The sequence below is a fragment of the Nyctereutes procyonoides genome, unplaced genomic scaffold (assembly GCF_905146905.1).
Source record: "Nyctereutes procyonoides isolate TBG_1078 unplaced genomic scaffold, NYPRO_anot_genome, whole genome shotgun sequence".
Lineage (NCBI taxonomy): Eukaryota > Metazoa > Chordata > Mammalia > Carnivora > Canidae > Nyctereutes > Nyctereutes procyonoides.
In genome coordinates this window covers 27,415,456-27,440,982 of record NW_026575131.1, presented here as the reverse complement: position 1 = coordinate 27,440,982, position 25,527 = coordinate 27,415,456, and the positions used below count along the sequence as shown (strand labels likewise).

Here is a 25,527-nt window from a genome sequence, read left to right as displayed (position 1 = left end):
GCCAGATGAAATTAAAGGAAGCATTTAAAGGTATTATGACACTTTTAATATGACTACTACTGAGCTAAATTTAAACTTTCATACTTATAAAGATAAGAATTCTTATTAAAATTACAAAAATGTAACACTGTTTAAGGTATGATTCATGCAAAGAGTCATGCTTTCCGAACTAAAACAAGTGGGTAAGGGTGGAACCTAACAAGTATTGAACGTTAAATTCACTACTTAAGAAAATTACAACTGATTCAGCCTTAGCTCAATTGTTAGGATCATTAAATCCTTCATGCAAGATTGACTATCTTAACAGACTATTTTTCTGAGACAACTTTTTCTTTGTCAATGTTGTTTCTACTGAAAATGACCGCTAAATAATGAAACAGTAGAAGAAATCTTATCAACAAAATGTTTAACAGCCATACTGCTCAAGTATTACAGAGACCTAGAAAGCAATGTATATTGATTTATTTTGCATCTTGTGATTAGCTCTTACACCATTGATTGTGAGTATGAGGATCCGGAAACCTCTCCCCAGATAAGCACATATCACCAACACCTTGTATACAATTTCACAAGTTCACAGCCCTCACAAAGTCTGTTCATGAACTCCATTTTCAAAGGTGGTTAACAATTTCCAGATTGACTCATTTTTTTCATGCATATCCTAGAAATGCTACTTTCTCACAATCTTTAACTTATTTTATAAGCAAGCCAGTCTCACCAGTTAAAAAACTACTTAGAATACTAATGAACACAAACACAAACATATCTGGCTTGAAAACATTTTATTAAACATTTCTGGGTATTGCTTCCTCTTTTAAGAATAAAAAAGACATTTCAATACAAACAAATCTTTTTTTTTTAAGAATTTTTTAAAAATTTATTTATTCATGAGAGACACAGAGACAGAGAGACAGAGACAGAGACAGAGACACAGGCAGGGGAGAAGCAGGCTCCACGCAGGGAGCCCGACATGGGACTTGATTCCGGGTCTCCAGGGTCACGCCCTGGGCTGAAGGCGGCGCTAAACTGCTGAGCAACCCGGGTTTCCCCAATACAAACAAATCTATACTGAAGTTTTTGTTTTGTGTAAAGAAATATGAATGAACTGTGCATTAATATTTGACAGGAAAGTAGTTTACTGCCAAAACTTTAAGTATCTCAAGAACACAACAAATTCTAAACACACTAGGCGCATGCTGTTACTTCCACATTCTTGGGAATGGTCAATGATTAGCTTGTCTATGGCTTAGGATCTGTTTCTATGCTGGCTTCTTGAGCTTCTTCTACCTCTGAGAGCTTTTCATCATCTGCAATTGAGAAGAACCATGAAACTTCAGTCAAATTTGCTTAAATTATATGTTTAATGAATACATGACAACATTTTTATCCTTTATTAGGTGATATATTTGAAACAAAAATGGCAAAATGGCAGCCTATGACTGTCATCAGCTCACACAGTGTTTGGTTTTAAAAATGCTGTTTTGGTTGCTGGTGTTCATTAGTTAACTCAAAATGTAAAATCTATGTGATAGGATACATTAAAAAAAATCTAGGTTTTAGGTTTTTCTTAAAAACATAAGAAAAAAAAAACAATAAAGAGGTCATGTAACATAGAAATTTCCAGTTGGAGGGCAGCCCTGGGGGCACAGCAGTTTGGCGCCGCCTGCAGTCTGGGGTGTGATCCTGGAGACCCAGGATCGAGTCCCACATCGGGCTCCCTGCATGGAGCCTGCTTCTCCCTCTGTCTGTGCCTCTGCCTCTCTCTTTCTGTGTCAATAAATAAATAAAATCTTAAAAAAAAAATTTCCAGCTGGAGACAGTCAATACAAGGAGCAGGTCTCCAGTTCCCCAAAGCACCTTCCATTCACTGACTATGCAAATGAGCTTATGCACTAATTACTTCACTCACTCACCACTGCCTGCCTGGGTCCTGAATTGTTACTTCATAGCAATAAACTATAATAACCAAGAAGAGTTCCAAATCTATCATCCTTGACTTTCTTAATGTGAACCACTGGATGTGTATTTTAACTCATGTATTACTACACATTCAGGCTTTCCTGCATATACGCAGGAAGCTGAATAGCATGAATACCTTCTAACATCATCCAGCTATATACTTCTGTTCTGAAACTGAAGGTGTACACTCTCAATAAGATGTATATTTTAAAAGGTATGGCCCTGGATCACCTAAAAGTCTAAAACCTCGGGATCCCTGGGTGGCGCAGCGGTTTGGCGCCTGCCTTTGGCTCAGGGCGCGATCCTGGAGACCCGGGATCGAATCCCATATCGGGCTCCCGGTGCATGGAGCCTGCTTCTCCCTCTGCCTGTGTCTCTGCCTCTCTCTCTCTCTCTGTGACTATCATAAATAAATAAATTAAAAAAAAATTAAAAAAAAAAAAGTCTAAAACCTCCCATTTGTAAAGGGGAAGGACAGGAAACCTGCATGGTCATCAGTCCCTGACTATGATCAAATCCTGTCAGGTAGAAATAGCAACAAATCCCTGGCCTGGCTGGGTAGTAATTTCCTTGGTCATTATAAATATTCATACTGTGACTATTTCTACTTACTTTCTAGTGTTTGCTGAAGTTCGTGGATGGTACTAAGTAGAACGTGAAACTGTTTCCGTCTCAATTCCAGCTGTATTAAATGAGAAAAAATTAATACACATTGATCTATACACATATACACGTTACAGAGACTAATATATGTGTGCAAATACCTTATCTTCAACACTTTCTTTAATATGTGAAAGATGCTCTAGTTCTTTTCCCAAGGACTCTAGTTCCCTGAAAATGATAAAACAGTATTATAGTTTGCTAATTGGGGGAACAGAATTCAAAATTAATACCTAACTTTTTAGTTACTAAGTAGTATTTTAAAAATTTTAAAAAAGGGCAAGAAATGGGACTGCCTGGGTGGCTCAGTGGTTGAGCGCCTCCCTTCGGCCCAGGGTGTGATCCTGAAGTCCCAGGATCAAGTCCCGCATCGGGCTCAATGCAGGGAGCCTGCTTCTCTTTCTGCCTGTGTCTGTGCCTCTCTCTCTCTCTGTGTGTCTCTCATGAATAAATAAATAAAAATCTTAAAAAAAAAGGATAAGAAATTATTATACCCCATTATGATGAAACTTTTAAATATTTTATTTATTTATTTATTTATTTATTTATTTATTTATTTATTTATTTATTTATTTATTCATGAGAGACGCAGAGAAAAAGAGGCAGAGACATAGGCAGAGAGAGAAGCAGGCTCCCTGCATGGAGACCGATGTGGGACTTGATCCCAGGACTCTAGGATCATGCCCTGGGCGGAAGGCAGGCACTCAACCGCTGAGTCACCCAGGCATCCCCATGATGAAACTTTCAAGCTAGGGATGATCTCTTCTTAAATTCTAAGTATGCACTTTTTTTTTATTAAATCAAATTTCTAGATAATTTTTAAAACATAGGAAAACACAGATAATAGATTATCACACCCCAAGAATTGGTAACTTTTAACATTTTATCATTTATCATACTTATTTGACAAAAAATGTCTGTCTTCTTTCTTTTTTCTCCCTTGGTAAAAGAAATAAAACATTGCAGATTAACTTGAAATCTTCTTAGAACCTTATTGGCTGTCCTCTATACCAGACCTTTTCTCCTCCTCTGCTCCCTACTCACGCAATTACTATATCATTCCAATCCTTTATATATATATATATATATATATATATATATATATATATATATATATATATATATATTATTTATTCATGAGAACACAGAGAGAGGCAGAGACATAGGCAGAGGGAGAAGTAGGCTCCTGGTGAAGAGCCCAATGTGGGACTTGATCCCAGGACTTCGGGATCATGCCCTGAGCTGAAGGCAGATGCTCAACCACTGAGCCACCCAAGTGTCCCCCAATCCTTTTCCATACATATATTTGTTTCTCTAAATAATATATGGTATCAGTATATAATGGTGGGTAGCTTTTATAAATGGTTATTATTCTGCATGTGTTACAGAGACTTTGGAGTAACTTAAAATTCATTACATCTTCTGTTTTTCTTTTCACTGATTATGTTTTTGAGATCTGAGTTTAAAAAGTATGTATCTAAAAAAAATAGTGTGTATCTAGTTTGCTCTTTTAAATTGCTCATTTAGGGACACCTGGGTGGTTCAGTGGTTGAGCGTCTGCCTTTGGCTCAGGTCATGATCCCAGAGTCCTGGGATCAACTCCTGCATCGGGCTCCTAATGGGGAACCTGCTTCTCCCTCTGCCTATGTCTCTGCTTCTCTCTCTGTGACTTTCATGAATAAATAAATAAAATCTTAAAAAAAAAAATAAACAGCTCATTTAGTATTCTATTATATAACCATGCCACATTCTATTTATCTATTTTTGTTTGATATATATTATATGCATTTAATTTAGAATATAGACAGTTCAGAGGAAGGAAAAAATTCAATCAAGCGGTAATAGAATATGTAATTTGGAAGATCTGAACCCCTCCTTCTGAAACAAATTATGTACTTCTGTAAAAATGGAATACATAGACTAATATGTAAATATTTATATATAAAGATAGTTCCTTTCAAAGTAAACTCTAAACTTACCTTAATGTCTCATGCCTGTCTGGATGGTGCTGGATCACTTTTGCTAAAGCATCATATTCTGAAAGATATAAAAATATTTAACAAATTAAGGTTTCTTTGAACATGGATATGAAAAAAATGGACACCTGCACCCCAATGTTTATAGCAGCAATGTCTACAATAGCCAAACTGTGGAAGGAGCCTCGGTGTCCATCGAAAGACGAATGGATAAAGAAGCTGTGGTCTGTGTATACAATGGAATATTACTTAGCCAATAGAAATGACAAATACCCACCATTTGCTTTGACATGGATGGAACTGGAGGGTGTTATGCTGAGTGAAGTCAATCAGAGAAGGACAAACATTATATGGTCTCATTCATTTGAGGAATATAAAAAATAGTGAAAGGGATTAAAGGGGAAAGGAGAGAAAATGAGTGGGAAATATCAGTGAGGGTCACGGAACATGAGACACTCCTAACTCTGGGAAAGGAACAAGGGGTAGTGGAAAGGGAGGTGGGCGGGGGGATGGAGTGACTGGTGACGGGCACTTGATGGGATGAGCGCTGGGTATTATGCTATATATTGACAAATCAACACCAATAAAAAATATACAAAAAAAAAGCTAAATGTCAAAAAATATGGAAAAATATATCATGATTACTGGTTTGGAAATAAAATGCAGAATGACTATAAAAAAAACAAACAAACAAACACTGAGGGATGGAAAGAGTACTGCCAATATCACTTGGTTCAACTCTAACTATAATGGTGCATGATTTCAAAATTGTTCCAAACAAGGACTTTTGCTCCCACTCTATTTTTCCATTGACTTATCCTTGGGCAGGATATAAGAGGCCAGCATAGTGTAAGTGAATTTAGGCTATTTATTGATCATTAAGTGCACCGATTCTAAAGAGGATCTTACTCACTATTTGCCCAGCAAAGAAAAGATCTGCGGGGTAAATATATCCTACCATTCATTTCAGATCTTAGCAATGGCAAATTATACTTCTCATTCTCATTCTAAAGGTAAAGATTTCAGCAACTTAGAAACGATTTAAAATTCAGAAATGATAAAATTCCTTCTTTCTTTTCCACTGAGACTTCCAAGTTTCCCTGTTATTTCCTGTTAACCTTGACCTGATGAATGGCAGCATTCATTTAAAAGCCTCAACTAATCGAGAAAAACACTGTGAAACCTTTTCAAATGATTTTAGATTGATAATAATTACCAAATAAGTTGGTAAATCCTGCTGTAAATTGGCCACCGAACTTGACCACTTGTATTTTAGAACAAGTTCAAAATCAAACTTTTTAAAATAAGGAACCAAAGATCTTAATTGGCTCATTAAAAAGTAAAATTTATTGTTTTGGAAATCAGCATTTTAATTCAATAAAAGTGTGATTAAAAAAATTTTTTTAAGATTACAAAATAATACATGATCAGTGCAGGAAAAAAAGACCAGATGGTCTTTTTAACCTATAAAAACCCACAGCTCCAAAATAATCTTTAACATTTTCCATTTCCTTCTAGTTTTTCATATATAGGTCACAATTGTGATTATGTATTATATATATATTTTTTTGTATTATATTTTCTATCTTCCTTTCTTTCCATTTACATTCTAGCAGGAGCAATGTCCTGGCCATTAAAATTATTTTGAAATAGTTTTTATGGACTGCAAGGAGGACATTACCCTAATTAAAAAACAAAAGAGATCAGGACAAAGCTAAATTTTCACCTTTCTCTTATTAGATATTTAGGCAGCTTGCAACTGTTCATTTGTTTTGTACTTAATAAAAACTCACTGAGCTTAAATTCTTTTCTTTTTTCTGGAAAGTAACTCCATGAAACAAACAAATAACAAACATATAATTTACTTGTGTGAATTGCCTTTGCTGATTAGCCATACCATGACTTAGGCAAAGGGGTCTGAAGATAGTTAAAAAAAAAAAAAAAAAAATTTAAGAAATATTTGGATAATTAGTACAATCCAGCAAAAAAAAAAAAAAAAAAGTTTTTCAGCATAGCCTTCCTCATCCACTATTTTAAATAATAATACAGTTTTAAAGAATAAGTTTAGCTTCTAATTCTTTTTAATAATGCAGGTTGATTCTTGAAGATTTTACCACACAACATTAAAAACTGCATGAAAATAGAACTCAATAATAAAGTATTTGCACACTAAATCCCACAAAACCCTTACCTTGGCGATTTTTTCGTATTCGCTTTGCTTGAAGAATTTGCTTTTTGCACTCAGCAATTTTTTCATGTGCTCCAGCAATGCTACATTCTATACGAAAAGGTTCTTTTAAAAATAGTTGTAACAACATGTATAATCTCATCCATTTTCAATTTTAAAATGTGTTAAATTCCATTGCTAATAAAATAGATGCTGGTATTTAAAAAACAGCTATAACCCAAAGTATTGCAATCATACCAGAGTACAGTTTTGTAGCTAACGTTTACAATGTTCTTTCTATTAATATTGTCATTGTTACTATTTTACCACTAACCAAAGAAAAATGTTAGCAGACATTGTCTCCTTTAGACCATAAAAATTAAAATTACATGGAAACATTAATTTACGTTTCTTTACCTATTTCTTTGTAAATTTTTTCATAATTTTCCATTTCTCTGAGATTCATATCATATACCAGCAAAGTTTTGCCCATTGAAAATTCACATTGGGACAGTGTGCTCAGCATTCGTTGGTACTGGCTGTATCTAATGAAAAAGAGAAACAGAATGAAGATTTTTTGTGAAATACCAAAGTTGAACCATTCTAGTACAGGCAAAGATTTACCAATTAAATCCTATCAAGTTCTGAATCATTTGCTTTATTTAAAATAATTTAGAATATCTTTCATTTATGTTTAATTTTTCCTAATGTGGTGTACTTGAATTTATAAATTGCTTTAATTACAAGTGCAAAGATAGGCCTGCTGTTCTTACCAATATAAGTTTAAAATACTTTTTAAAAATTTATTTATTTTTAACTTTTTAAAGGGAGAAGCAGACTCCCCCCAGGGAACCCAACATGGGACTGGATCCTAGGACTCCAGGATCATGACCTGAGCCAAAGGCAGATGCTCAACCACTGAGCCACCCAGGTGTCCCACTTTTTAAAATCTTTTAATCAAGATAATTTCTTATTCTCACAATTTTATTTTCACAATTTTTTCACTCTTTATAATGATTTATGTGAAAAGCTAATTCAAGTGAGGGAAATTTTTCTAAGGCAAAAAGTTATTAAAAATATATAAAATCTTGCAGCAACTTTTTATTAGCTTATTAAAAAAAGAGAAAATTGAGGCACCTGGCTGGCTCAGTTGGTAGCGCAGGCAACTCTTGATCTCAGAGTTGTGAGTTCAAGCCCCACATTGAGCCTAGAGCTTACTTAAGAAAAAAAAAAAAAAAAGAAAAGAAAAAAAGAAAAAGAAAAAAATCTGAAAAGAGAAAATTTCATTTAGATATTTTATCTAACTAAATGTTTCTCTGCTAAAAGTGACCAGCTTAATAAGCCAGAATTTAATGCTTGTTTCTTACCACTACACCTTCTGCACATTTATAAAGTAGGCCTCTGAAGAGAAATAAAGGCTAGAAAAATCTATACTTGGATGAACCGAGAGTTGCCTCCACTGGACATTGAAGGTGAGTGAAAATCTGAAATATTGACAGGCCCGTCTATTGGTTTAAACTCTCATCAGGACATTGGTATTGAAACAACAGTGAGATGAAATACCCCTCTTCCTGGGACCCGGAGTTGCACCATTTAATGAAACTTTTCACTAGCAGATTGATTCTTCGATCATCTCCGGCACCATCTCCATCAATTAAGAGACGCTTCCGTATGACTTCGTCTGGAGGGAAGAACAATGTGAATTAAAATGATGGTCTGGCTCTTGTTAACTTTCAGGGACAAATAACCAATATCACAACTTATTCATTTATCTAAAAGAAAACCACTGAGATGCAAATATACTTCATGCCACTACACTGTTCACTTAAGATGGTTAAGATGGCAAATTTTAGGTTATGTAGGTTTTATTACAATTTATGTATATGTTTTTATGTCACTATAAAGACAGTTATTGAGTGTGTATTGTGTGCCAGGCAGTGTACTAGGGATCAGGGTTATCACCTGTGCTCACAGAACTGGAAATCTTCTGCTGGGGTGCTGAGTAGAAATAGTTTTCAGGTAACATCAAGGAAGTAAGACTATGGTTCTTGGAGAACTTTTGGAAAAACCTGTTCACACAGAAGTAAGGCTGAACTGTTCCTGTCTCTGACTAGTGTGAGGTAGTGGTAAAAGGCACAGAAAGAAAAGATGTGAAAGAGGTAGTGGCAGATTGGGTGAAAATAATGAGAGATGGGTCAGAGAAATGGGAATGGATTTGTAGGAAAAAAAGAGTAATTTAGTTATTACATCTGTGATGTTTCTTTCCCCATGAAGACTTTTTTTTAAAAAAAACATGTTTGTCTCACTTTGCTCCAAGGGAAAGAAAAAGAAAATGAAATCAAAGGGCATATAATGAGTAATAAGTGGAGCTCCAATCTGCCTGTCTGGCAGCCCTGAGCTAGTGTTCTTGCCGGACAAAATAATGCTGGATCATGACAAGAGAAAGGGCATATTGAAACCCAAGAAAACATAATTTTTAAAAAAGATTTATTTATTTACGTTAGAGAGAGAGAGAGAGCTAGAGCATGCCAGGAAAGGGGCAGGAGAGAATCCCCAAGCCAACTCCTCCACTAAGCAGCTAGCTCACATGACTTGAACCAAAACCAAGAGTTGGAGGCTTAACCAACTGAGCCACGTAGGTACCCCAAACATAATTTTCATCTATCAGTTTGGCAAAGATCAAAATACCCAATAAAAAGCATTCACAAGGATACTGAGAGAAACCGCACTTACATTGATGGGATATAAACTGGTATGCTCTTTGTGGGGCAAATGGGCTATAACAAACAGTATTTAAAAGGCACATATCTTTTTTTTGACGCCAGAGCTCCAATTCTAGGAATTCGTCCCATAGATAACATGTGTACCCAACCACAAAGATAAATGTAAAGGGATGTTTTTAGTGCTGTTTGTAGTAGGAAGACTGCAAACCTAAACATGTACCAATAAGAGACTGGTTAAGTTATGAAAACTTCATATAATGTAATATTATGCAGCCAATAGTGTAGATGTATACACTGCTGCCAAAAAATCTCCTTTGGTACATGAAGTGAAATGAAAACAAAACAGGTGCAGAGAAGCACACAGTTTGCTGCCATTTGTATAGAAAAGGAGGAGGCTTTGTGTATGTGCGTGGATGCACGTGTGCACATCACACATGTATGTGTGAACTCAGAATATCTTTGGAAGGAACACAAAAAACTGGTGATAGTGGTTTCTTCTGGTGAGAGGGACTACAGAGAGGATGAGAAAAAATTTAATTTTCTGTATCGTTTCACCAAATTGTGTTTGCTTTTCACCACGTGCATGCATTATTTTTTTTAAATAAAAAAATAATTTTAAAGTGTGAATAATTCCTGGAGAGCCTGCATGATGAATCAACAGCAAAATCTTTAAACAATAGTTCCTGTGCGTAGGCAGAAGTATTTTTGAGTGCAGGTGCAGTGGAGATAAACTTTTGGAAGGCAGGTAGCTGCAGTTTTAAAATCTGTTCTGTGACATCAGATAAACATTTTTAGAATTGGGTTTTGTTCTCAGAGTCATGGCTTTGACAAGCAGCTCAAGTTATCGATTCATCAGGTATTTTAATTTTACACTTTTAAAATATACAAACTAATACTTTCAGTTTTTGACCACCAACAATGTTATTTGAGGAGCCTGAGACAAAACAGTTCTCAGAGATTAAAATGCAGAAAATGAATTTTTTTATTACACATATGCTTTAACTTTGCTAAAAGTAAACCTCCAGCAGGTGAGCAGTCTGATGTTTGACACTGTTCAATTCCTTTCTTTTGTTCAATTTCTCGTTTTCTTATCTCTGCTCTCCCATACCCCACCCCTGAACAAACCACATCTTCCTCCCGGATACCTGGGCATCCTACTTTATTGAGGACCAGGGATAATAGGGAACAGCAAAATTGGAGAATAAATACCCTAAGGGGGAAACTACTACCACTGCTGGTTTTTCAAGAGCTTTTTAAGTTTTGGTGACTAACTAAAAATGTTTCAAGCACATTTTGTGATCATTCCAGCTGCATATTTAAGATCTGTGTACTTTGGGAATCCCTGGGTGGCTCGGCAGTTTAGCGCCTGCCTTTGGCCCAGGGTGTGATCCTGGAGTCCCGGGATCGAGTCCCACATCAGGCTCCCTGCATGGAGCCTGCTTCTCCCTTTGCCTGTGTCTCTGCCTCTCTCTGTCTCTCATGAGTAAATAAATATTAAAAAAAAAAAGATCTGTGTACTTTTATATATGCAATATCCCAATTATAAAAGTTTTTGAAGTGTTTACAACACTGTACAGGCCAAATAACCTTGGGGAAAAGGTTCATGAGGACCAGTCCTGTGTCTTATTCATTCTGTTTCCTCTCCAACCTTTCACATGAGTCTTTACACTTCTGGTGGTCAATAAATATTTTTAAATTAGACTTGTGGTGCCTGCCTGGGACTATTTGCCCTCCACAGAACTTTCTTTCTTTTTTCAAAGATTTTATTTATTTATTCATGAGAGACACAGAGAGAGAGGCAGAGAGAGAGAAGCAGGCTCCATACAAAGAGCCCGACATGGGACTTGATCCCGGGTCTCCAGGATCACGCCCTGGGCTGAAGGCAGTGCTAAACCACTGAGCCACCTGGGCTGCCCAGAGCTTTGTTTCAATGAAATACTAACAAGGACCAGCAGGCAACTATCTTATTTTCAGGTCCGAAGCAGAGATTTCTCTTCTTGTACAAAAGACATGAATACTTGATCCATGAGCAGATGTGTCCATAGGGTACTGGAGTGGTTCTGAGGATGTGAGATAAAGACCTGACCTCTTTCGCTCTGGGTAGAGAAATAACATGTATGAACACACATGCAGAGGAGGCTAGCATTGTTGTGTGAGTGATGCAGAAATGCACCAAAAGAGATTAGGAGGACAGCAAATTTTGGCTTGGGGGAATCAGGGCAAGTGCAATTTGGGCGCTCATTTCATACTTAAAAATCATCAATCAATGGGGTGCCTGGGTGGCTCGTTGGTTAAGCATCTGACTCCTGGTTTTCTGCTCAGGTCCTGATCTCAGGGTCATGTGATTGAGCCCTATGTTGGACTCTGCACAGAGTCTGCTTGTCCCTCTCCTTCTGCTCCCTCTCTCCTCACTTCCCCCCCCCCTCAAATAAATAAAAATAGAATAAATAACATCTTTACAAAAATCATCAATCAAGAAATCTAAAAAGTATTTTAACAACATCTACCTAAACTTCAAAGAACGTATACCCTTTGGCCCAACAATTCTAGATAAGCTTGCCCGTATGCAATATGACTATGTCCATGGACCAGGCACTATATAAATTTTGGTACAAGAATATCATGGAATACTATGAAGCCATAAAGAAAAAAACAAAGAGTGAGGAAATGTTTATGTGCTTATACAGAGAGATCACTTAAGATAACTTGATAAAAGAGCAAGGTGAAGAACAGTATGTATAGCATGTTTCCTTTCACACATGGATTTTAAATGAGGGGGAAAATGAGAATATATGCTTATATTCATACCAATACCCTGAAATGAGATACAAGAAACAAAAGGGGTTATCAAGAGAGAGGGTCAGTGTAAGTGGAATAGAGAGCAGGCTGGGAGATGGGGACATATCTTTTTGTATTATTTGACTTTTGAACCATATGAGCACTCACAATCTGTTAGCTGTTGTTTATAAAAGAAAGTTATGATTATGATGATGGTATCACAGGTGTCTGCATATGTGCAGATGTATCAAAGTGTACATATTAAATATGCAGTTCTTTGTATAAAATTATTCCTCATAAAGCTATTTAAAGGGGGGGGCACCTGGCTGGCTCAGTCGGTAGAGCATGCAACTCTTTTTTTTTTTTTATTTATTCATTCATGAGAGACAGAGAGAGAGAGAGAGAGAGAGAGAGAGAGAGAGAGAGATGCAGAGACAAGGCAGAGGGAGAAGCAGGCTCCACCCAGGGAGCCCGACGTGGGACTCGAACCCGGGTCTCCAGGATCATGCCCTGGGCGGAAGGCAGGCGCCAAACCGCCGAGCCACCCAGGGATCCCAGCATGCAACTCTTGATCTTGGGGTTGTCAGTTAGAGCCCCACACTGGGTATAGAGATTATTAAAAAAAATAAAATCTTTGGGGAACCTGGGTTGCACAGTCAGTCGAGCCTCCAAATCTTGATTTTGGCTCAGGTTGTGATCGCAGGCCCTGAGTGGGGCTCTGTGCTCAACATGGAGTCTACTTAAGACTCTCCCTCTGCCCCTCCCCCTGCAAATAAATAAATCTTAAAAATATCTTTAAATAAATAAATATTTAATAAGAGGAAAAAAATTAAAAAGCAAGCTAAAGTTCCTTCCCTGTCCCTATCCCAGGCAGGGAGAAGAAAGCTGTGAGCTCTAGTAGAGGTGGAAAATGAAAGTCTGGATGTGGAACATGTGAACATTAGAACATTAAAAAGGTTGGACAGATCTTGGGACCTAAAGACAAAAAGACAGAGGTCAGAAAGTGGGAGTCTGCACTAGTGAATGCCATACTAGTGGATTTGGACCTTGCCGGTAGGCAGCTAAGAGTTGCTTAAGATTTAGGAGCAGGATTTTCTAGGAGGATTAAGCTGATGGCAATGTACAAAATGGACTGCAGCTGGGAAAAGCCTAAAGGCAGGGAATCTATTAGAAGGCTTCCAAAGCACATGCAGTAGGAGCTAAAATGGCATGAAAGTAAGGAATTAGAATCACAAGTCCTGGGGCAGGTTAGGATGAACAGAGACTAGGTTAGGAAAAGGCAGGGGCTGATGCCAAGGTGCCATGTGTAGGAGTGTGGCAGGTCCAATTCTGGTAGCACCAGAGATTCCCTGTCCCAGGTCCTTCTCCCAATTCAGCCCTATCCCTCTTCCCTCCAAGGGCATTTCTTTCTTCATAGCCAAACCCCTGGGCCAAGGTCAAAAAGTGGGGCCAACGTTCTGGTTAGTCCATATAGGCTTTACTTTGTGTGTGTGTTTTTTTTTGGGGGGGCACCAAATTCACTTCATCTGTAAAATGGGAATAACATATTTACTATGAAGGAATGCTGTGAAACTTTATGGGAATGAAACTATACAAAGGAGCACAAGGCCTTTTTGATGGGAAAGCAAAACAAAACAAAACAAAACAAAAACTGCTATCCGTATATTTATGTTAAATTTAATCCACAACTTGTATCATCCTGAAAACGTTAAAAAATGAGTGAACACCATGAAAGGTATATTTAAAGATATATAGATACATCTGTATAACTGTGTAGATCTATATTATGTACTTTGGTATTCAGAGTTTTGCCTACGTAAGATTTCTCCCAAACTTGATTCCGTCTCAAGCTTCATATTGTAAAGTCACAGTATCATGTTGTAAGTAACACAGTATAGAGAGTTGCTGCCTAAACGATTCTCTGGTAATAAAAAACTCTGAAATAAGCAAATAAAATACAGAGCACTGCTCCAGCAGTAACAAAGTAAAACAAAAGGTAAAGATGGCAGTTTGAAAACAGACTATCCTTTTTATTTTTTTAAAGATTTTATTTATTTATTCATGAGAAACAGAGGGGGGGGGCAGAGAGAGAAGCAGGCTCCTTGCAGGAAGCAGGACGTGGGACTCGATCCCAGGTCCCCAGGATCACACCCTGGGCTGAAGGCGGCGCTAAACCACTGAACCACCCGGACTGCCCAGCCTAACCTTTTTAAATGTAAAGAACGGCTGCTGATGGTTCCTAATGCAGATGACATGAGCTTTATCATTTTTAAAGGTACCTCACCAATTAGCACAAGACCAAACACACCTAAAACATATGACTTCATAAATTATCATCATTCTTTAAGCTCTCTATAAGCAACTTAAATACTAATATTATTAATTCTGGCAGGCCTTGGCCCACCCTATAAAAACAGTAAGCATGGCTTAGAAACTCTTTTAATGATGTTATCAATATCATTCCTTAGTCATCATGATTGCTTTCTTTACTGACTATGAGGATCAGTGCCATCTGGAAAAGCTTTTAACCCCAAATGCTTAACATCTGCCCCAAGAATACTGCTTTTCCACCTGATTTTAGGCTTGTAGGAAGAATTCTTACTGGATTCAGTTACAGTTGTATCAAATGTCTGCCTGCTATTCAGAATCAATTTAAAATCAGTTATGAAACATGTATGCTCATTAAGCAAACATTTGCTCATTAATTTGGGATACATTTTAGATTTTTGTCTTATATGCTGACCTATACCTAGAAAAAATATGTGATTACTAAGGCACTAAATAAGCCTCAAAAAGTCCTTTCAAGGAGTTAGATTTTTAATACCCCACTTTCCATAAACAGAGAGGCAGGAAGAAATGACTGCTTTACAGTCACTAGACCAACTCTCCTTCTTCAAGCCTCTGGTCTCAGAAGACACTGTCATTTTAGCTGTGTTCTCATTTTATCACGGAAAGGACAATCTTTCATAAACCTCGACTAACATTCCTTTCAAAACCCATCATTGTTATTCCCTCACAGGAGCTATTAAGACCTTGATTACAAAACAAGTTTTCAGAACATCTTGGAGGAAATATTCAAAAGAGGAAAAAGGAAAACAATTTGGAAGATAATGGTAGGCCAACTTTCAAAACTTCCTTTTTTTTAAAAATTTTTATTTATTTATGATAGTCACAGAGAGAGAGAGAGAGAGAGAGAGACAGAGAGGCAGAGACATAGGCAGAGTGAGAGGGAGAAGCAGGCTCCATGCACCAGGAGCCTGACGTGGGATTCGATCCCGGGTCTCCAGGATCGCGCCAAGCTGCTGCGCCACCCAGGGATCCCCTCAAAACTTCCTTTTTAAGGGATAGGTCAAAGCTTGACAACCAGTAGCAAGAACTTCAAGGTTAATGTAACCTCCTGCTCGGGCTAAGCTACCCTCAAGCCGGCCTCCCTCAAGCCAGCCTCCTGAAACTGCAAGACCTCACAGCATAGCAATCTCACCTGCGTTTAGGAAAGAGCAATCCTGTGACCTACCAGTGAAGATTAGCATTTCTTTTCTAAAAGCAGTTTAGCAAGTAATTCTGTTAGCATGGAAATGCACCATTGTTTTTTTTCTTGGTGTTCCTAAACACTATGGATCCAAACTGAAAAGTATGGGAAGGGACAACAAATGAACATTTTGAGACAGGATGAATTTGAAACAGCTGGCTACCAAGAGCAACGTAGCACTATGCATCAAAAATAAAAGTACAAAAAAATAAAATAAAAAAAAAAGTACATATATTCTTTAACCTGTCTTCTAGAAATTACTCCCACAGGTATGTGAAGACATCTGTACAAATATCTCCATCGGAATACTACTTGTAAGAATAAAAAACTGGACATAACTAAATGTTTAGTGGAGAATTAACTTTTCTTAAAGATATGAGAGAAAAAAGAGAGCATTCCTTCATGATGGGGGTGTGGCTGGGGATGGGGTGGGGAGGGAGAAGCTGTCTCCCTGCTGAGCAGGGAGCCTGATACTTTTTTTTTTTTTAAGATTTTATTTATTCATGACAGACACACAGAGAGAGAGACAGACACATAGGCAGAGGGAGAACCAGGCTCCATGTAGGGAGCCCGACGTGGGACTCGATCCAAGACCTCCAGGATCACACCCCAGGCGGCGGTGCTAAACCGCTGGGCCACCAGGGCTGCCCCTGATATGGGTCTTGATCCCAGGACGCTAAGAGCATGACCTGAGCTGAAGGCGGACGCTTAACTGACTGAGCTACCCAGGTAACCTGAGAATTTTAAAAATATAATAGAACACTACACATTTATACAAAAGAATGAGGTATAAAGAGCTCCAAGATATAATGATTACAGAAGTATAACACATAGAAGAGTGTGTAAATGTTTGCATAAAACTTTAAAGTATATATAAATAGTGGCCAACCAACTTATACATAATGCTTGCAATATGCTGGGTTTTTTACATATAAACACACTTAATCTGCGCAATAGCCCTATAGATATTGTTACCCCTATTTTAGCTGTGAAGGAACTGAAAGTTAATTGCTCAAATTAAATGTCCCTGGAAGTAAGGAGTAGAGCTGAGACTCAAACTAACAAGCTTGGCACCAGAGAAGATGTTTTTTACCCTTTACAGGCACTTAAAAATCATTCTGAAAAGGTACACTGAAGACCAGTTTATAGTGATTACTTCTGAAGAAGGATTAGCCATAGAAGGTGAGGAGGGGAGGGTTTTCACTTGTCACTTGGTGCGTCTTCTCTTGAATTGTCTGACACACATTACTTTTCTTTTAAAAAAACACCAATACTGGTTATCTGTAGAGGGAGCTTATTGGTCATTCTTAGTTATTTTTCTGTTTCTTCTACATTGTAAGCTCTATTCTATGTTCTTTAATAAATCTATGATGTGTTAAGAAAAAAAAACTGGCTTGACTTATGACAAGAGGAGAGACTAGGGCCATGTAAAAACAGTGTGCATGCAGATTCCTTTTAGATTTATCATTAAATCACCACTGCTCACGGGTTATTAAGCTGAATTACTTATGGCTCATTGCTTTAGATTACTTATGGTAAAATAACACGTAGCCCCTCCTTTCAAGAAGCTTAAAATCACTAAAACAATTTTGAAGGCCAACAATATTAAGTCACAAAACGGCAGTGGAAAGAACAGTAAATAATATGGTTTGCTTTCTCCATGTAAATATTGATCTCTCATGAAATACTTAGGGGTAAATACATGGTAATGTCCAAGTCAATTACTTAAACAAAAATGAAATACATTTTTTTTTAAAAAAGAAAAATAGTGTTCAGGTCCTTCTGTTTTTCTCTAGACTTACTTAATGTTTAGAGTGTGGAGCTAATAAAGTCAAGGTTGAAACTCCAATCTTGCTTTGAGAAACCATTTATCTTGGCTAAAGAAACATTACTTAATAGTTGCCCTGCATCAGGGCTGGGATCACAGCCAACAGAACCAAGTGGTCAAATCCACTGGCACTAGTGAAAAAAAGAAAAAGCCAAACAAACTCCGTGACCACAAATGTCCAATTAACATTGGATCAGCAATGGAAATAGGAGTAACAGCAGCAGCAGGCACTTACTTATACAGCATTTATACATTCCTATTTGAGGACCATACATCTTATTTGTTCCTTTCACTCTGAAGAGTGTCCTAGTTTGGACAAGAGATTAAATAGTCAATTCTGAAGTGCTTTACCTATATCATCACACTTCACCCTTGAAGAAACCCTAGAAAGTATGTATTATTATCTTCCTTTTGCAGATGAGTAGTGTCAGCTCTGCCGTAGGGCAAGATACACAATCACATTATTAGAAAGCCATAGTCCAGTTCCATTATTCTGTCACATTGTTCATAGGCATGTTAAAAACAATTATCTCAAGTTCTAACAAGCATATATTCAAGCCTTATACTTTCTAATCAAAAACTCAAAACATATATACAATAGAATATTACTCAGCTATACAAAAGGAAATCTTGTCATTTGTAAAACTATGGATGGACCCTGCGGGTATTATACTAAATGAAACAAGCCAGAGAAAAACAAATACCATATGATTTCACTTATAAGTGGCATCGATAAAACAAATGAACAAACAATCCAAAAAAACCAAAACAAAAACAGGTGTTTTTAGAGGGACAGGGTTATTGGAGGGTGGGCGAAATGAGGGAAGGTCAATTGTATGGTGATGGACGGTAATTAGACTTACCATGAGAATCACTTCTGTAGTGCATACAGATATCAAACTATGTTATACACCTGAACCTAATGTTATATACTAATTTTACTTCAATTAAAAAAAAAATGTCAAAACCAACAAGCTGTATTCAATGGAATGTACAGTCATACTCTGCTCTCAGCTACCTCCTTCTCATCTCCCATCTGTGCTCTGGCACACTGATGTATGTACATAGTGTTCTCGGTACTGCAAAAGGTGCTTCTGAGTGGCTCGGTCAGTTTAGCATCTGACTCTTGATTTCGGCTCAGGTCGATCTCAGGGTCATGAGATGAAGCCTTGTGGTGGCTGGAGTTGGGTGTGGAGCCTGCTTAAGATTCTCTCTCTCTCTCTCTCTCAAAAAAAAAAATGCTTCTGAAATGGTTTTTATCAGGGTCTAACACCATTTAACACCCTTTAAATTGGGATGCCTGGGTGGCTCAGTGGCTGAGTGTCTGCCTTTGGTTCAGGTCATGATCCCAGAGTCCCAAGATCGAGTGCCACATTGGACTCCCTGCATAGAGCCTGCTTCTCCCTCTGCCTGTGTTTCTGCCTCTCTCTCTTTCTCTCATGAATAAATAATTTTAAAAAAACCTTCAACACATACAAAATACAAACTGTAAACATAGTTTAACAGTGACAACATAATGCTGGGGTGGCAACTGGGAGGAGACAGAATGGCTTTGCCAAGAACTAGCTATGTGACAGTAAGTCACTCACTTCCCAGGACCTTTTATTTTTCCATCTATAAGATGGCAGTGTTGGTGAGAATATCTACAGTTCAGGATCCATAAATGACAATATCATGTCTCTCTCTCCCTCCCTCTGAGGTGGGCAGTTCCTCAAATTAACCAAAGTGTCTTTGTACAGAACTTCTCCAAAAATCCTAGTCCGACTAGACAGGCAAACTGGTAGGCAAGGATTACGAGGGGACAGCATCCTGCCAGGTACCTCAAACTTGAAATAGGACATCAGCTGTCCTTTTAGCTCGAGACAGGTAGTGGTACTCCTTCAAGAACTTTGCAGGATGACTGAGCTATTCAGTCACTCCTGTCTTTGCTGCCATCATCCTAATCCAAACCCACCTTGACTCTCAAAACACTTCTCACTGGCCTCCCTGCTTCCATTCTTACCTTCCTAAAACCCATTCCCTATACAGCAACCTAGAATGATCAAAAAGAAGTATGGGATTACTAATTTTTCTGCTTAAAAGCCTCCAATCATATCTAAGTACCCACAGAAGACAATCAAACCTCCTTTCCATGGCTTAGGTGGCTCTGGGCAAGCTCCTGTTTACTTCTCCTTTGGTATCACACTCATTCTGACCCACCAGGATACCACCCCTTATCTTATTCCTTATCTTCTCTACGGGGCAGAGCTTATTTTTTCCTCAGGCCCTTGCACTAGTTGTAACCTGTCCAGAATCCTTTCCTGGACTCTTGGCAGGGTTGATGCCTTCAGGCCTTACTCTAAAGGTCATTTTTCAGAAAGGTCATCATACTTGACTGTTGGCAGCCCTCTTCCATTGTGGTCTTTCATATTCCATCCAGTTTGTTCTCAGAATTTAGGTAATTCCAGAGCTTAATTAGGTTCTTTTATCAGAAATTAACTATTATTTGATTGCATGCTATTGCTTCTGTCCTCCAAGCAGAAGCCAGGTCTTCCTCGGTAGTTTATTGCTGTAGACAGCACCTCGAATTGGACCCAGAAGGTATGCAATACATTGTTGATCAATCATACCCACTACTCACTTCTGCTTTTCCTTTTTTTTTTTATTTATTTGTTCATGAGAGACACACAGAGAGAGGCAGAGACATAGAGGGAAAAGCAGACTCCATGCAGGGAGCCCGACGCGGAACTAGATCCCAGGACTCTAGGATCACGCCCTGAGCTAAAGGTAGATGCTCAACCGCTGAGCCACCCAGGCGTCCCACTTCTGCTTATTTACCAAAATCCCAGTTGATGAAAACCATGTTTACAGAGGATTGCCTGCACAAGTTACAAAGTTACACTTTGTCCATTCTTCTATGACCTAAGTATTCTTAAAACCAATTAGCAAAAAAACTTATTCTGAAATAAGGCAGAGCAACAGAAGTGTTCAGTTAAACCACCTGACCTACTGGCTTTCGGATGCTCTTCTTGAGCCTTCTTTGACCTAGCCAGGGATGTGCTAAGAAACAGCCCGATGATCATCAAGAGGTTAAGGATACGACACTAGCTTTTCTTTATGCGTACCCTATATATCAACTTTAACTTCAGTGTTTAAATCAGAAAGTGGGGACACCTGGGTGGCTCAGTGGTTGAGCATCTGCATTCAGCCCAGGGTATGATCCTGGAGACCCAGGATCGAGTCCCACATCAGGCTCCCTGCATGGAACCTGTTTCTCTCTCTGCCTATGTCTCTGCCTCTCTCTCTCATGAATAAATAAATAAAATCTTAAAAAAAAAAATCAGAACGTGTTTGTCCTGTGTATCTAATGTTGCCTTCTCTCATGTACACAAGGTCACAAGTGGACCAGGTCCTGCCTGTTGGTACGAATTAGTACAAGAGTTACTTCTGTCTTAATGCACCAGATTTAACCCACTGCATTTTGAGGATTACCCAACTTCTAACTTCCTCTTGTCTTCCCTCCTCTCAATGCTCTTTTTGCCCTATTTCCTCATGAATTATTTTTTGTTTTCACATTATGGTGAGCTGCCTTAAATATTTTCTAGAATATGTCATTTAAGTGGATTAAGTATTAAGGGCTACAACAGCAATATATATAAAATAATATGGTTAATAGGTGAAAGGCTAACTTGTTCTAGAAAAGGGAAGAGATGAATATTTGAAGTGGGCCTTGAAGAACAAATGGCAGTTACCAGGCAGAAAAGGGCAATCAATCTGTGCAAATACAGAGATGAAAAAGGCCTCATCAAAGGAAAATGAAGGAGAGAGAAATAGACCAATTCTTACATTGAATGGTGTTTGTTGGGACGCCTGGGTGACTCAGCAGTTAAGTGCCTGCCTTCAGCTCTGGTCATGATCCTGGGGTCTCGGGATCGAGTCCCACATCGGGCTCCCTGCATGGAGCCTGCCTGTCCCTCTGCCTATGTCTCTGCCTCTCTCTGTGTGTCTCATAAATAAAATCTTAAAAATAATAGTTTGTTGAACATTACTGTATGTTGGACTCAGCGCAAACCACTACAACTTTTATTGCATTTAAACCTCTAAAAAACCCTGAGGTAGGTTTTATTTTTTTTTTAAAGGTTTTATTTTTTTATTTGACAGAGAGAGAGTGCGCACAAGCGGGCAGAGTGAGAAGAGAGAGAAGCAGGCTCCTGAGCAAGAAGCCCATGTGGGGCTTGGCCCCAGGACCCTGGGATCATGACCCAAGCTGAAGGCAGACCCTTAACCGACTGAGCCACCTAGGTGCCCCAGATTTTGTTCTTATCCCCATTTATAAAGAATGAAACTGAGGCTCAAAGAGGTTAATTAACCTATACAAGGTCAGACAGCTTATAAGGGGGAGAGTGGGGTCTCCTGTGGCCTCTAAGGATGTGTGTGTGTGTGTGTGGGGGGGCATTTGACTGAAGTTAATACAGTTACTAAAACTCATTTCCCACTTCCTGTGTTGACCCTACCTTAATGAATACATAGAGAGGTAGCACAATCACACAGTCACTAGACAGAAGCCTGGACTAACCACCAGCCCTTCCCCTCACATCCACTCCCATCATCTCTTACTAGGACTAGTGCAGCAGTAGCTGAGCAACCAGATGCACCATAGTGACGACCACGAACTCTGGAGCCAGACTGCCTGGTTTTGAGCTCAGGCTCTATACTTTATTCACTGCAAGAACTCGGGCAAGTTGCTTAACCTCCTTGCATCCTAGCATCCTTGCATCTGTAAAATGGAGTTAACAATTAGAACACTCCTTGACACATGATGAGCATAAATGTTAGAACTTAACTCCTCTCTTCCCTTACTTTCCATTCTTTACCTAGTGGAGCGTAGCGGGTTTTTTTTTTTTTTTTTCCTTTTCTTTAAATGCAATTCTGCCCACACCACACCACACCAATGTTAAAAACTGTTTCCCGTTGGCTCAGAAATCTCTGGCTATAACTTCTTAATTTCTAGCCAATATTTATCATCTTTGAGTTCTTCCAACACTTTGGGCCCTTTGCACAAGTGGTTCCCCACCTGGAACACCGGTCCAATTACAACTATTTATTCTTTAAAAATGAGACTAAAAGTAACTGTCTTAGGGAAGCTGATCTTTGGGAACGGATAAGCAAGCTTTGTGACATACGCCTACAGTTCCCAACCTTGTACTCCCCCCCCCCCTTGCAGTAACATTTGCCACCCTTGAAACTGATTATCCAAGGTGTCTTTCCACCAGACTGGAATCTAAGGGGGGGGGGGGGGAAGTAGGGGGGGTAGGTCTTGCCTATTGGTACTGGATCCTGATCCCAAGCAAGGCCTAGCCTAGATAGGACAAATCAAACCGGAATGAGGCCAAGTTGAAATTCCCCACGAAGGTCCTGGACCTTTACGAGCCTCGCACTTCAGCTCTTACCATAAACTTAGGCCCGCTACTCCACTTCCCACTGCAGGCTCCCTCAAGTGGGGATCCTGTGCACTACCCCCAACTTTTCAGAAGCATCTACCCTTGCCGGCCACTGGCTCCTCAGATAAACACAGCGCCCCCAGCCGTGCCCTTCCCAGATGTTTAACCACTTCCTTCCTCCTTCGCTCAAACCTTCTTGGGCGCTCCCTCCAGCTGCCCACCAAGCCGGTCCACCTGCTCCAAGGTGGCGCCCTATTCTACTGCTGACCCCGGTCCCTGGGGCTCCGCACGCCGGGGTCCGCCCTCCCTCTCCACAGACCAGCGTCCCCCACGCAGATCCACACACCAACAAACCTCCGGGCTCCTCTCCCCCAGGGGGCCCCATTCGTAGCCTGCGTCCTCCTAAATCCGCCGGGCACACTCCCTGACGGTCTCCCAAAGCCCTGTCCACGGCGGGCCTCGGGAGGCACGGCCCCCTGCCCCCCTCCCCCCCTCCACTCCGCGCTCCAGGGGTCACCCTCCGTACGCCGGCACCCCTACGGCTCGGGCCGGGGCGCCTCCCCACAGCCCTCTCACCACCGGCCCCGCAGACCCCGGCGGGCGGGCGGGCGGGCGGGCGGCCGGCAGGGGAGCGTTTCCCCGCTTCCTCCCCTTCGCCACTCCGCCGACCCCGTGTGCCCGCCGACGGCCCGGGCCCCTGCCCGGTACCGCCCGCCCGCGGCTCCCGGGCCCCACGTGCGCCCCCGGCACAGGGACCCTCCCCGCGCCCCGAGCCCCGCGCGGCCTCCGAGCACCAGGCCGGGCGCCCGCGGGCCCCGGGGGGGGGGGAGCTGGGTCCGGGAAGGGCCCCACGCGCGCCCCCAGCACAGCCTCCTCGAGCAGCGGGCCGGGCGTCCGCGGGCCCCGGGGGGGGGGGGAGCTGGGGTCCGGGGAGGGCCCCACGCGCGCCCCCAGCACAGCCTCCTCGAGCCCCGCGCGGCCTCCGAGCACCAGGCCGGGCGCCCGCGGGCCCCGGGGGGGGGGGGGGAGCTGGGTCCGGGGAGGGCCCCACGCGCGCCCCCGGCACAGCCTCCTCGAGCACCAGGCCGGGCGCCCGCGGGCCCCGGGGGGGGGGGGAGCAGGGTCCGGGGAGGGCCCCACGCGCGCCCCCGGCACAGCCTCCTCGAGCACCAGGCCGGGCGTCCGCGGGCCCCGGGGGGGGGGAGCTGGGGTCCGGGGAGGGCCCCACGCGCGCCCCCAGCACAGCCTCCTCGAGCCCCGCGCGGCCTCCGAGCACCAGGCCGGGCGCCCGCGGGCCCCGGGGGGGGGGGGGGAGCTGGGGTCCGGGGAGGGCCCCACGCGCGCCCCCGGCACAGCCTCCTCGAGCCCCGCGCGGCCTCCGAGCAGCGGGCCGGGCGTCCGCGGGCGCCGGGCGCGGGGAGGGCGGTGGGGCCCGGGGAGGCCCGCGGGGCTCGGGGAGCGGCGGGGGAGGCCTCACCGTCAGTCACGGCTCCCATGGCGTGCGCGGCGGCGGCGGCGGCGGCGGCGCAGGCTGAGGCGGCGGTTGGCGGCGGCGGAGGTCAAACTCCCACAATGCAGCCGGGTAAACAGCCATGGAGGAGGAGGCGGCGGCGCCCGCGGCCGCCCGCTCCGCCCGCTCCGCCCGCTCCGCCGCCTGAGCCGCCGCCGCCTGAGCCGCCGCCGCGGGACCCGCGCTCCCGCGCTCCCCGCGCTCCCGCACTGCCCGGGGGCGGCCGCGGCCGGCGCGTGTGGGGGCGAGGCCGGCGGGCGGCGGCGGCCCCGGCTGCAGCCCCGGCCCCCCCGCCCGGCCCACGCCCAGAGGCCGCCCCGGAGGCCGCCGCCTGCCGCCAGGTGAGCTCGCCCGGCCCGGGGAAGGGGGGCGGCCGCGGCGGGGGCGGGGGGGGGCGCCGCGCACGAGGGGCGCGGGGGGGGGGGCCCTGCGGACTTGGCGCCCACGCGCGCCGGGGCGGGGCTCGAACGCGGGCACTCGCGCGGGGGCGGCCGGCGAGCCCGAGGCCCCGGCTTCCAGGTCGGGGGAGCCCCCCCCCCCCGCCCCGCTCCCCTCCGGGTGCTCGGCGACGGGGGCCGCGAGAAACTTGCAGACCTGCAGGACGACTCGGCGGAGCGGCTGCCCCCGGGGCGCGGAGGGCGCGTCCGTGGCCCGGCCGGGCTGCTCTATTATTATTAATTATTATTATTATTATATATATTTTTTTCCTCTTTGACTTTCCAAAAAAAGAAAAAAAGTCTATGTGATTGTCCCCGTCCTAAGGGGAAGTTGACAGTGCAGTGTGTGTGTGTGTGTGTGTGTAGGGTGGGGGTGGGGGTGGGGGTGGGGTGCGGGGTGCTCCTGGAGTAGCGTCGCCCGGTGTGCCGAGGTGACACGTTTCCGGAGCAGCGCGCAGGTCACGGCGGCATCTCTTCCCAAAAGTCACTTTACCTCAACTTGGATGAGTTTCTCGTAAACGGCGACGTCGACGTGGTGAG

At 42.2% G+C, this 25,527-nt stretch overlaps 2 protein-coding genes across 3 annotated transcripts in view; one reads left to right on the top strand and one right to left on the bottom strand.

The window, feature by feature from the left end:
• Positions 1-765: 765 nt before the first annotated feature.
• On the bottom strand, positions 766-24,696 carry THOC7 (THO complex subunit 7). 2 transcript variants are annotated; one of them, XM_055344912.1, is made up of 8 exons: positions 24,518-24,696; positions 8,326-8,443; positions 7,180-7,307; positions 6,787-6,888; positions 4,599-4,656; positions 2,724-2,790; positions 2,572-2,641; positions 766-1,307 (listed from the first exon to the last, which is right to left on the bottom strand). In XM_055344912.1, exons 1-8 carry the CDS (start codon positions 24,534-24,536, stop codon positions 1,240-1,242), a joined length of 630 nt encoding a protein of 209 aa, XP_055200887.1. In that variant the 5' UTR covers positions 24,537-24,696; the 3' UTR covers positions 766-1,239. The 2 variants fall into 2 exon arrangements, with proteins under 2 accessions (XP_055200887.1, XP_055200888.1); XM_055344913.1 differs by having other exon boundaries at positions 6,787-6,873; positions 24,518-24,695.
• A 116-nt stretch (positions 24,697-24,812) lies between these two features.
• ATXN7 (ataxin 7) overlaps positions 24,813-25,527 on the top strand; it is a 139,473-nt gene continuing 138,758 nt past the window's right edge. The window contains exon 1 of the mRNA XM_055344910.1: positions 24,813-24,891. The gene's annotated coding sequence lies outside the window, so the exon portion shown is untranslated. The remainder of the gene's footprint in view (positions 24,892-25,527) is intronic.

What these genes read in the sequence shown, in the direction of transcription:
- THOC7 (XM_055344912.1), bottom strand. An exon ending in AATACGAAAAAATCGCCAAG is followed by an intron (nt 4,657 to 6,786) that starts GTAAGGGTTTTG and finishes TATATCTTTCAG; the next exon opens with AATATGATGCTTTAGCAAAA. An exon ending in AAGAAAGTGTTGAAGATAAG is followed by an intron (nt 2,642 to 2,723) that starts GTATTTGCACAC and finishes CATTTAATACAG; the next exon opens with CTGGAATTGAGACGGAAACA.